Raw genomic sequence first — 12,697 nt, forward strand, 5'->3', positions numbered from 1 at the left:
AAATTCATATGGAACCATAAAAGACCCAGAATTGCCAAAGTAATCCTGAAGAAAAAGACAAAGCAGAAGGCATAACCCTCCCAGACTTCAGACAGTACTACAAAGCTACAGTAATTAAAACAGGGTGGTGCTGGCTCAAAAACAGACATATGGATCAATGGAACAGAATAGAGAGCCCAGAAATAAACCCATACACCTACAGTCAATTAATCTTTGACAAAGGAGGCAAGAATACACAATGGAAAAAGAGTCTCTTCAGCAAGTGGTGTTGGGAAAGTTGGACAGCCGCATGTAAATCAATGAAGATACACCATACACAGGTCTCGCCATACACAAAAATAAACTCAAAATGGATTAAAGACTTAAATGTAAGGCTAGATACTTTAAAACTCTAAAGGGAAAACACAGGCAGAATACTCTTTGACATAAATCACAGCAATATCTTTTTGGATCCACCTCCTAGAGTAATGAAAATAAAAACAAAAATAAACAAATGGGACCTAATTAAACTTAAAAGCTTTTGCACAACAAAGGAAACTATAAACAAAATGAAAAGACAACCCACAGAATGGGAGAAAATATTTGCAAACGATGCGACTGACAAGGGATTAATCTCCAAAATATACAAATAGCTTATGCAGCTCTATATTAAAAAAAACAACCCAATTTAAAAAACGGGCAGATCTAAACAGACATTTCTCCAAAGAAGACATACAGATGGCCACATAGCACATGAAAATAGGCTGAGAATTGCTAATTATTAGAAAAATGCAAATCAAAATTACAATGAGGTATCACTTCACACCAGTTAGAATAGCCATCATTAAAAAGTCTACAAACAATAAATGCTGGAAAGGGTGTGGAGAAAAGGGAACCCAACAACACTGTTGGTGGGAATGTAATTAGTACAACCACTATGGAGAACAGTATGGAGGTTCCTTAGAGAACTAAAAACAGAGCTACCATACGATCCAGCAGTCCTACTCCTGGGCATATATCCAGAGAAAACCATAATTCGAAAAGATACAGGCACCCCAATGTTCACTGCAGCTCTATTTACAATAGCTAAGACATGGAAAGAACCTAAACGTCCATCGACAGAGAACAGATAAAGATGTGGTACGTGTATACAATGGAATACTGCTCAGCCATGAAAAGAGTGAAATAATGCCATTTGCAACAACATGGATGGACCTAGAGATTATCATACTAAGTGAAGTCAGACAGAGAAAGACAATTATCATATGTCACTTATATGTGGAATCTTAAAAAAATGATACAAATCAACTTATTTACAAAACAGAAACAGAGTCATGGACTTCGAAAACACACTTCCAGTTACCAAAGGGAAACATGGTGGGGAGGGATAAATTAGCAGTTTGGGGTTAACATAAACACACTACTACATATAAAATAGATAACCAACAAAGACCTACTGTATAGCACAGGGAGCTCTATGCAATATTCTGTAATCACCTATATGTGAAAAGAATCTGAAAAAGAATGGATATGTATATATGTATATCTGAATCACTTAGCTGTACACCTGAAACACAATACTGTAAATCAACTATATTCCAATATAAAGTTAAAAAATAAATACACAGGATAGTAAAACCTGTTTTTGAGCCCACCTGTGTCAAAAGAATACCTGTCAATAAACAGCCACCGTTCTGTGGATTCTCGGAGGTCTCTATTGTATGCAAACCCGTACTCAACAACTGTGGGTCACAGGGGCCGCCACCTAGGGTAGCAGCTCTGGTTTTCCTAAGAGGGAGGCTCTTCCACTATGATTTGCTGGGTGTACCAGACAACTGCTCATCTGTGTTATGGTTTTTTGCAGAAGATTCAGAATAATGAAAATAACCTGCACTGTCCTAAAATATCAGGCCACTGTGTGGGACTCTTCTGCATCCCAGGAGCCTTTTTAAATGCGGATCACTGAGCTAAGAAAGTAGGCCAGATGAGAAGTTCTAGCATGTTGTTTATTGCTCCCCAACAATGATGCACGTAACATGGTGTGTAGTTAAAACAAAGGTGAACAGGCTATAAAAAGCCTTCCCACTAATTTTTCTTGATTTCTGTTTTTGTTTATAGTGCCCTTCACAGCTGCCATGATATAGTTTTGCGAAGAAGTTACTTGGGAAGCTGGGGCTTCAGTATCGTTGGTGGATATGAAGAAAACCACACCAATCAGCCTTTCTTCATTAAAACCATTGTCTTGGGAACTCCTGCTTATTACGATGGAAGATTAAAGTGAGTCTTGTTATGTTTAATGATGTACTTTGTGTTTATTCTAGACTGGGGTCAGCTCCAAATCCAGCCTGGTGTCTGTTTTTATAAAGTTTTATTGGAACATGCCCACGCTCACTCGTTTGCGTATCACCCATGGCTGCTTCCGAGCCACGCTGGCAGAGCCGAGTGGCTGTGACAGAGCCCAGTGATTCACAGAGCCCAAGATATTTATCTACCATCTGGCCCTTTACAGAACAGTTTGCCAGCCTTGATCTAGACTGAAGCATCACCTTTACCATCTTGGCACTCATAGGTTCAGTGCCTGTTATTAGATTAACAAAATAAAGCTGAGTCGTTTCGACACATTGTGACGTGACAACTTGCTCTGAACACTTGGGTCCAGTCCTGTCATTAGGTAACTTTTTCTCTGCAGCACTTATGTCAGCCTAACATTCAATTTATGCAAGTCCACATGGGAGGGATTTTGTTGCATTTCTTGTTATATCCCTGGCAGCCATCACAGGGCCTTGCATATGTAGTAAAGTCTTCGTCAACACTGGATGGATGATGTGCGGGCCAGGCACAGGACTAGGTGCTGGGCACGGGTTACTGAATCTTCTTAGTAACCTGTGAGGTAAGTGCTGCTGTGGTTCCTATTTTATATGCAAGATAACTGAGGCTTCGACAGGTTAAAAACCTGCCCACAGTCGAACAGCTGGAAGTAGTTGACAGTGATTTAAACCAGGACCGTGTGCTCAGAGCCCTTGCCATTCAGCCCTGCTACTGTCACCACTGGGCAAAAAGTACTCTCTCAATCTCAGTGCCGCCTCTTTTTCAAAGCTCAGGCACGGTGAGAAGAAAGAGGTCTTATATCAAGAGATTACACAAGCAGAGGAGACGGGTGACCAAGTTCTTAGTGCCTAGTTTTGGATGAAAGAAACGGTTCTTAAAAAGTGGATGCTGACAGCCTCGTCAGCGTGCTGCACAAATGGGGAGTTTACACTGTTTGCAAACACAGAGTGACAGCTCGAGAATATTGGGACAAGTCGATCAGGGTTAGTGTGCTCCAGATCAGTCTTACCCTGACACAGATAGAAAAACATCATTATTTTAGGAGGAAAGAGGAATGGGGGGATGACTGAACCGTTCTCTTAGCCAAGTTACTCAACCAGTCTGGGTCTCATGCAAATTATAAACTAACTTCCACTTACTTCCAAAAAGAAACTGAAGTAGCTCACAATAAAGTAGCATATTTGTATTCAAACTAAAGACTAAAAATCATAAAGGCTAGAAAGGTCTTCGGATTCATCATCCATTTGTGGTAATTCGCCTTGGAGGACAGTGAGCATGCGTAGCTGACAGAGGAGGTGCGGGTCTTATTCTCAATTTAATTGAGCCCTCGAATGTATGAGCGGTAAGGATGAACAATGAAAATCAGCAACACCGTCCAAATGTATCATCTGGTATTTTTAAAAGAGGCAGCAGGGGCTTCCCTGGTGGCGCAGTGGTTGAGAGTCCGCCTGCCGATGCAGGGGACACGGGTTCGTGCCCCGGTCCGGGAAGACCCCACGTGCCGCGGAGTGGCTGGGCCCGTGAGCCATGGCCGCTGAGCCTGCGCGTCGGAAGCCTGTGCTCCGCAGCGGGAGAGGCCACAGCAGTGAGAGGCCCGCGTACCACAAAAAAAAAAAAAAAAAAAAAGAGGCCGCAGATTTATTCTCTGAACTATATGTTGCTTAAGCTTATATGAAAATTATTCTGCTTGCCCTTAACACCATCTGCCAGTTAGAGGAGGGGCTGGCAAGGGGCGTCCCTGATTGGCAAGGGAAAGCCAACATAGGCTTAAAAACCACCCCAGATGTCTCTCAAAGTAAACAGTGTAGCCTACTCGTTGACAGTGGTTAAGTGGTTTTCCTGCGAAGCAAGTCCCGGGATAACAGTTTCAGAATCACAGAAACAGTGACTGTCTCTGTCTGTCGTTGTGCAGGTGTGGAGACATGATCGTGGCCGTAAACGGCCTGTCGACCGTGGGCATGAGCCACTCGGCGTTGGTCCCCATGCTGAAGGGGCAGAGGAACAAAGTCACACTGACAGTGGTCTGCTGGCCTGGCAGCCTGGTGTAGACTCTGAAGTTGGTTTTAAGTCAAACATCTTCCTTTTTTTTAGGGCTTGGAAAGAAAACCCTTTGGTTTTGTCGAGTTTCTGTTTGTAAGGGGCTGCAGACACAGCTGGGTATACGCAGGGTCAAAACCACTAGGCTCGTCCTTTGTTATTGAAATGGTTTCCTTCCGTTTGCCAGCTCAGTGCCCGTCTTCCACTAACCCCTGTGAGACCACATTTTCAGAATTCAGATTCTCAGCTGTCACAATGTGAGCTATAATAAAGAACGAAGTCCGCCCAAACTGTGAGCCAGCCGGCTGGGTCAGATGACTTCTGGTGGCTCTGTTTTCACTAACTGAGTCAGAAAATGAGTTCCACGTGCCCAAGACGGGCAGCACGTGCTGCCCCTGGGGCGGCAGCGCTGGGAACGGATGCGTTCCGAGTTTGGATAAGGCTTTCCCAGATTACACCGGTGCCACATTTCAAAACTTCATGCTGTTTATAAGGTGATTTTTCTGGCTTATTTTATTTCTACTTTAATCTCAGTACTCATAGATGAAGACATTAAGCCTGAGACCCCTAAAGAGATTTTTTAAAAATAATGTACCATTATTAGAATAGTAGAGAATAAAAGATAACACTATCCAGTGACAAAGGAATTTGGGAGATAATTATAGTTTAGAGCTGGAGATGGTAAAAGCTGCATTTACTTGGACAGTCCAAGAGCATTAAAGATTCATTTCCAAGAGAATGTTTTGTTATGTAGGAAAATTTTGAAGCAGTTTTTGCTAAAAATTGCTAGAGTTTGTATTATACTCCTATCAGCAAACTTGGCTGGAAATGTTTCTGTGATTTATGTAATTAGATAAAAATGAAACCATATTGCTGTTAAATGCACATTCATATATATCACAGCTAAGTAGAAGACACACCTTTTTTATTTTATTCTCAAGTGTTTTAGAAACCGTTATTTTTCCCCATTATTTCTTTACTTAGTTATTTCAGGAAAAATTCTGAAAGATACTAACATGTGAAACCTGCTAAGCCAGATTTTAAAAACACTTTTCAATCAGTCCTTCTTGGTCACTAGACTATCTCATGTTTTTTGAAATGTTTTTGAAAACTGACCAGCCCATTTTGTTTATCTTTTAACCATCACAGTTGTCCATTGGAAGCACACACAAAGAAGTGAATAAGAGGAAAGTCTTTACCTTATGAATATTATGCATACTTGAAAAAAGTTTCATTTAGAAATCTAGTTCAGAATCTGAGCTAATCCAAGTGACCTCTAATAAATGGTGTTGATGGTCAGAGAATGTATTTCAGAATACTACAGTATATTATGAAGCATGACCACTTTATTTCAAAACTTAGCAGTTGCCTTGCTGGGGTTTATTGTTTCTGTAGCGTGTCACAGAGTATTCCAGTGGGTTTTTTAACGATTGTTTTTAAACATATCTCTTGACTAAATAAGAAATGGCAACAATAATCATTACTGACTTGTTCAACCCCTCAGCAACACTGTATGATCGGCAGTTAACCAAGATGCAGTGGGATGCCCTATGCAGTATATTACTGTTATGTGATGATGGGCTTTTGAAGCAATTTGATATTGAAATGCTTTGTTATTCTAATTGACATAGAACAAGTTTTTTTTCCTGCTCCCCAAATAGAATTTTGTAGCCTACTTTGCTATTTTTTAAAACATTTTATAAGAATGCATCATTCTTGGGGAGTGGTCACCCATCAACAAATATCCTGCCACTTTGTTATAAATAAAACGCTTACAGCGAACCTGGTGATTAAATGAATATTTTGAAAGATGACTTTTTTTCAATATTATTTTTATCATGGAAATCTTGAAATCAGCTTAAGCTAATTTGGTTTTATTATAAAAGACTATAGCTGTTGGTCAGAATGATATTTGGTGATGGAAACTTGTTCATAATTTATTGATACTGTCAAAATATTTGAATTCTCTCATTTTAAGCTTAGATGTTTTGATTTGTTCTGTGCCTTCAGTTTAAATTACTTCAGGATTTTTCAGATGTGTTTAAATAATGGTGTGACAATCATTTAGGATGGAAATAAAAATCATCCTGTCCGTAAGAGCGACACTGTCTCTTTTCCTGCACAGCAGATGCCGACTCGTGTGTGGTCCTTGTTTTTGTTCGTGGCATCTTGTCATCGCTACGATATCCCAAGCTTGAAGACTTGGGATCACGAATCCATCTCCTAATTCTCACTGCTGTAGGCAGAACACAGGTGATCCCTACTGACACTCGGGATCTCAGCCTGCGCAGGACCTCTAGACAGTGGCCACTGAGGACCAGAAATGTGACTAGTGCCACGTGTTGACATGCTAATACCCTGGACATATTGGGTTGTATAAAGTTATTAATTTGACCAGTTTTTTACTTTAATATGGTTACTAGAAAACTAAATCACCTCCATGGCTCACCTTGCATTTCTATGGGACGGCAGCACTGGTTTCCTCAACTGCACCTACCAGGCGGTCCTGACACTGGGATTTCTGTTCTTGTAGAGCTTTGCTCACTCCCTGCATTAAAAAAAAAAAAAAAGTTTTAGTTGAAAGTTAGCTCCCAATTTCCTAGTAAGTTAAGCTCAAACCAAGGCCTCTGGTCCAACCCCAATCAGGATTTCCACAGCTCTGGAGGCCCACGCACCTCCACACACACTGGTAGTGTTCCCTCCCGTGCCCCTGTGGTGCTTTCCCTTCTCTGCACGTTCACATGGTCCCGTGTCTGGAGGCAGAGCTTGAACGCCACCCCCTCTTGCCTCCACTCCCCACTTTCAAGAGAATGATCCTCCTTATGATGAATCTCAGCAGGCCTTTATACTGGACTTTATTTTGGCTCCGATCACCTACTTCTGTCATAGTTTTAAGTACCGTCTCTGATTGCCACTTTGCCATTCTGAATACCACTGATGCCCTGGGTCTGTAGCTCCCAGTCTGTAGACCAAGCATCCTGTTGCTTTAGGGCCCCCAAATCTCAGTCCTGCAAAACTGAATTTTCCCAAGCCTCTGCCTACTTCCACTCTTTCGATCCAGACTCTCATGACAGCAGAGTAACCTTCCTAAACCCCAACCCTGTGTGCAGGTCTTCGGCAGTTCCACGTCGTCTGCACAGCGGCTCAGCACCGCGTGGAAGGCCCCTCACGACCTGGTCCCACCTCCCCTGCCTCTCTTCTAAACCACCACCCACCCCCTGCCCTCCTGGGTCTCCGTGGCTGGCTTGGCTCAAGTGACGTCACCTCCTTGAGAAATCATTATCGACCTCTCAGGGCAAACACCCTTCTCCTCCTAAAAGATTTTATTACATTGCATTTTTATGGTCACGATGTGTGCTAGGACAGCTTGTCAGGTAGATGCTTGAATACCACTGTTTCAAACAGTTTTTAAAACCAGACATTAGATATCAGATTCTGCACCTCCTGAAGAACCCAGGGTATTCCAGAGACAAGCTAGGCCTCCTGTGCCTTTCTGTTCCAGGGCCACATCCAAGACACGTGACCACCAGCTGTCACATCTCCTTAGGTCTTCCTTGGCTGTGAGGCCACTTTCTCAGACTTCCCTTGTTTACGAGGATCTTGACAGTGTTGAAGAGGATGGACGGGCACATTGAAGGACGCGCTCTATCGGCGTTCGTCTCCTGTTCCTCACGATTAGACTGGGATTATGGGCTTGGGGGAAGGAGAGCGCCATTCTCCTCTTGTCGTCTCGAGGGCACGGACTGTCCACAGGATTTATGACCACTGATGCTGCCCCTGACCACCCGGCCCAAGTGTGTCCGGCTTCTCCACAGTGAAGTACTCTTCCGTCTAACCCTCCCTCTCCACCCGAAAGCTCTGTCCCCTCTGCACTGTCGACTCCGGCCACCCCTGCAGTCTAACGTGACCACCAGGACTGCGGTTCCTCCAATTAGTCATTACTATGATTGTTCTGAACAGTCAAGATTTGTTTAGATTTCGTTTCTGAACTATGTGAAATACAGAAAAACTGACACCAGCACAGTTTGTAGTAGCTCTTACTACAATAATATCCCACAATGACCATGTGGAGAAGAGTTACTGACACCCTCATGTTCATTGCAGCATTGTTCACAATAGCCAAGATCTGGAAATAACCTACATGTCCATCAATGGATAAAGACGTGGTATATGTAAACAATGGAGTACTGTTTAGCCATAAGAAATCAATCCTGCCATGTGGGACAACATGGATGGACCTGGAGGGCATCATGCTAAATTAGATAAGTCAGAAACAAGGACAGGGCTTCCCTGGTGGCGCAGCGGTTGAGAGTCCGCCTGCCGATGCAGGGGACACGGGTTCGTGCCCCGGTCCGGGAAGATCCCACATGCCGCAGAGTGGCTGGGCCCGTGATCCATGGCCGCTGGGCCTGCGCGTCCGGAGCCTGTGCTCCGCAACGGGAGAGGCCACAGCAGTGAGAGCCCCGCGTACCGCAAAAAAAAAAAAAAAGAGAGAAGGACAGACACCAAACCATCTCATATGTGGAATCTTAAAACAGATTGCTGGTTTGCCAGAGGTGTGGGGGGCAGGGGGTGGAATAGGTGAAGGGGATCAAAAGGTACAAACTTCCAGTTATAAAATAAGTCATGAGGATGTAAAGTACAGCATGGGGACTACAGTTGATACCGCATTGCCTGTTTGAAAGTTGCTGAGGAGTAGATCTTAAAAGTTCTCATCACAAGAAAAAAAAGTTCTAACTGTATGGTGACGATGTTAGCAAGACTTACTGTGGTCATTCTGCAATGTATGCAAGTGTCAAATCTTGCACACCTGAAGCTAATGTTGTAAGTCAATTATACCTTTAAAAAAATGTGTGGGAAACAGGCCAGAGTGGGATTAAAGGCAACTTATTGACCTAAACGAGCTGGGAGCTGTGCTGCAGCCCAGATGTCGGGGGAGGTTTCATAAAAGCGTGGGATGCAGCACCGTCCTCACCATCCTGCTGCCAGCTTCCAAGCTGTCTGGAGTCACTAAAGCAGTTTTTCATTTTCCAGAGGGGAAAAAAGGGAGTTGCAGAGATCTCTGTCAGCAACTTATCCAGGGCAAACACAGCTTGTGTTAAACCCAGAGATAGCTCCCATAGGAAGAGTCGGGAGGCGGATCTGGGGGGTTCGTTTTCTCAGGACACTGCGCCACGTGAGTTGGTTTTCAGACAGCGCAGCCCTCCCTCCCTCACAGCTGTCGCACTTTTCTCCCTACAAAACCGCGGCTACAACTTCCTGATTTCCATTCTTTTGCGTATTAAAGTGGGCTGCTGCTTTATTGCTCAGATACTTGAGACTTTAGTCAGATAAATGGATGGCTAAAGTTAAATGTGAAGTTAACCAACCTGGATAGCTTCTAAGGTTACCTCACCCGTTCATCATGCCTGAAGGTCTCGTCGGACCGTAGAGTAAAAACCCCATTCGTTGACTTTTTTTTTTTTTTGGCTGCACCACGGGGCATGTGGGATCTTGGTTCCCCAGCCAGGGAGCGAACCCCCGCTCCCTGCCGTGGAAGCACAGAGTCCTAACCACTGGACAGCCAGGGAAGTCCCTCCCCATTCGTTCAGATTTAACTGACTTGCAGTATTAAAGCTAAGAGCTGAAGTAAGATATTCTTAAAGTGCCAAGTGAAGGCAAGGTATTAAATAAACGGAGAGTGGGGTGTTTAGGCTGCATGCTGACGCATACTCTTTAAGTTGCCTTTAAATACCCAAGCACGTTCAAGTGATTGACGTGTTTCTTTACCATGTGGTCATTTAAACAAAAACTTATCCAGCACCTACTGTGTGCACAAGACACAGATGGGCTCTGGATCACTGCTTTATAACACCTGACTTCGTCTGTCATAACCCAGACTCCCCTGCGTTTGTCCACACTTGGTGATAAATGAACCAGTGTAGATTCCAGCGGCCTGGTGACCTGCTGCCCAGTTAGGGGCTGGGAATTCAGAAAGTGAGCCTTTTCTCTTCAGTCTCTCTGCCTGCTGAAGGGGAGGTTTCAGCTCCTCGGGGTCCTTATTAGAAAGCTCTTTTGCCATTTCAGTGTAAATCTAAGCCAACTGGTTTCTGTGGCAACACGGAAGCTCTCTAGAAGTGATGTACCGACGCCCTGCGCCCACTGTCTGTAAAGTGCCAAGTAAGAGACGCGGAATCTTTACCAGCAAAGGAGCAGGCGACCAGCCCGTGGGGACCCTGCGGCCACCTGCCCGCGGCCCAGAGCAGGCGTCTCACTCGGGAGGGCGGCTGCAGCCCCCGCACCGTCTGCGAACACAGTGACTCCCACCGGCGCTGTTCACTTGCTCACCTGCAAGTCATGCTTTGCGGATGGGCTCTTTATGAACTTTTACCAGTTCTCACCTGCTTCCTCGAGAAGTTTCTGTTTAAGGGTGAATCCAACTACCACCCTTCCTTGGACCACCCGCAGAACTAACACTAGTTCTAAAGAGATCTGGAAAGATCTACCGCTTAGACTCTGATGGAAGAGAAGTGAAAATTATCCAACATGGACGTTCTGGGGGTGTTAAAAACAAAGTTTTCCTTTACTTTGCCTAGATTCTATGAAAAAGTCCTCTGTCGCCCACGCCTCAGAACCAATCAATGCAAGAGTGTCTGAGGTCATGGGACGTGTTGAGTCGCACACCCCCGCCTCTCCCAGGGTGGTCTGTTTAGATGCACGCCCTCCCCGGGCCTGGGCTGGCCTCCTGCTCCTGGGCCCCCGCTGCCGACAGTGGTGGGTGCTCAGGGCACCAAAGCTTGTCCTGCGGATAACTAGTAAACGCCTGAGGAAAAGGAGTTCTTGTCTCACCTTGTCACGGAAGGAACCAGGTCCATCTGCCCGCCGCGTCAGGAGCCACAACACGTGGGACGCCGACGTCTGCAGCAAACACACGGTTTACCCGCAAGCCAGCCAAACGCAGAAACCGCAGCACAAGCCGCAGAACCGCTCACGGGAAGGCGAGGGGCGGGGGTACTTAAGGGATGAGGGACGAAGACGCAGGCACGGGGGTGGGGGGGGCGGGGAAAGGGGATTGGGAGAAGGTGCGTCGTCGCGGTTCTGCGCAGGCGTAACTAGACTGCGGGCCTCGGCGCTCCAAGCCGGAGGCCCGGGGCACGAGCTCAGGGCGGGGCTTTGGGACCTCTCACTTCCAACAGCCTCGGAGCCTGTAACCCTCACGCACGCCCCCTTGGAGGGTCGGCGGTCCTATCCAGTCTTAACAGGCTCCGCGAGAATTAGACACAGCTGACTCCAAGATCCTAGAAAACATCTTGTTTAGGCTCCGTGCCGCATGGAGGACACGCCGGTCCTTCGTAACAATTCAAACGACCTTGATTGGTGAAGGCAGGTTACAGGTGAAATGCATCTAACTAACGGTTACCCCCGGTTTCTCTCTCATCCATAGCCGTTCCAAAGGCTATGATGTCCTTGTGTCAACCACGTCCCCACACCCTATATACTAAAGTCTTTCCCCTCACTGACCCCAAATCATAGAACCTTAGAATTGGAAGGTCCTTATCCATGTTCCTGGTATGGGAACCACTTCTATAAAATGGCCATCCAACTCCTGCTTGAATGCTCCCATGACAGGGACCTCACTACTTCATTTCTAAGTGTAAGTGATTGCTTTTTCAGTAGAGTTTGTCCCTGTCCCTCTTCACAGCTACAGTGTGGAAATTGGGGCAGGGGGAGGGGGAGTCTCTTCGTTTGTTACTTTTAATATCTAAATGACTTAGGCAGGTACAACAGGACAACAGGCAAAACACTTACTGATCCGTCTTCACCCAGCAAATATTGAGCATCTACTGCGTGCCAGGTATTTACTCAGAATCCATCAGTTACCAGGACGAAGCTACCTCCTGCGCTTACATTCTACAGAGGGGAATAATAAACAAATGAGATGGCGGTAAACGCTATGACGGAAATAAAGCCAGCTACATGGCGAACATGTGATGCAGTGAACGGGGTGGGAGAGACGGTCAGGGAAGGCCTCTCTAAGGACGCACAACAGGCAGGACACGGGGTCGCTGTTGCAGGTCAGATTGTGTGTGGGTGTCGACTGTTTGCCAACCACCAGAAGCTTCCATCCCGTTCACTGATGACCTCACTCGAGGGTGACAGTGCCAATGCGGCGGGCTCCAGGCTCATGGCACGCTCGCTGGACCCCTCCTCCTTTTCTCGGGCTCTGTAACAGGAGCGCCGAGAGAGGCTGGCACCCACACGACACTAATCTAGAGGGAGGCCAGCTGCTCCGCAAAGGGGATGGAACCAGAGAGGCCTGGGTCTGCTGCGGCCACTGACCTAGAAGTGGCCTAGAAGACCCTAGAAGCCTAGA

At 45.7% G+C, this 12,697-nt stretch overlaps 1 protein-coding gene across 8 annotated transcripts in view; it reads left to right on the forward strand.

The window, feature by feature from the left end:
• The window catches only part of LNX2 (ligand of numb-protein X 2), a 92,969-nt gene extending 81,657 nt beyond the window's left edge, over positions 1 to 11,312 (forward strand). For 5 of the 8 annotated variants that reach the window (XM_089899696.1, XM_089899698.1, XM_022574538.3 and 2 more), the window contains 2 exons: positions 2,098 to 2,256; positions 4,220 to 6,471. In XM_089899696.1, coding sequence (XP_089755822.1) covers positions 2,098 to 2,256; positions 4,220 to 4,355 — 295 coding nt within the window. In that variant the 3' untranslated portion in view covers positions 4,356 to 6,471. The other 3 variants (XR_016388745.1, XR_016388746.1, XR_016388747.1) reach the window with 3 other exon arrangements.
• The last annotated feature ends 1,385 nt before the right edge of the window (positions 11,313 to 12,697 follow it).

Source organism: Delphinapterus leucas, chromosome 18 (assembly GCF_059928025.1).
Source record: "Delphinapterus leucas isolate spDelLeu-1000000601 "Yukka" chromosome 18, BTC_Dleu_Yukka2, whole genome shotgun sequence".
Classification (NCBI taxonomy): Eukaryota; Metazoa; Chordata; class Mammalia; order Artiodactyla; family Monodontidae; genus Delphinapterus; species Delphinapterus leucas.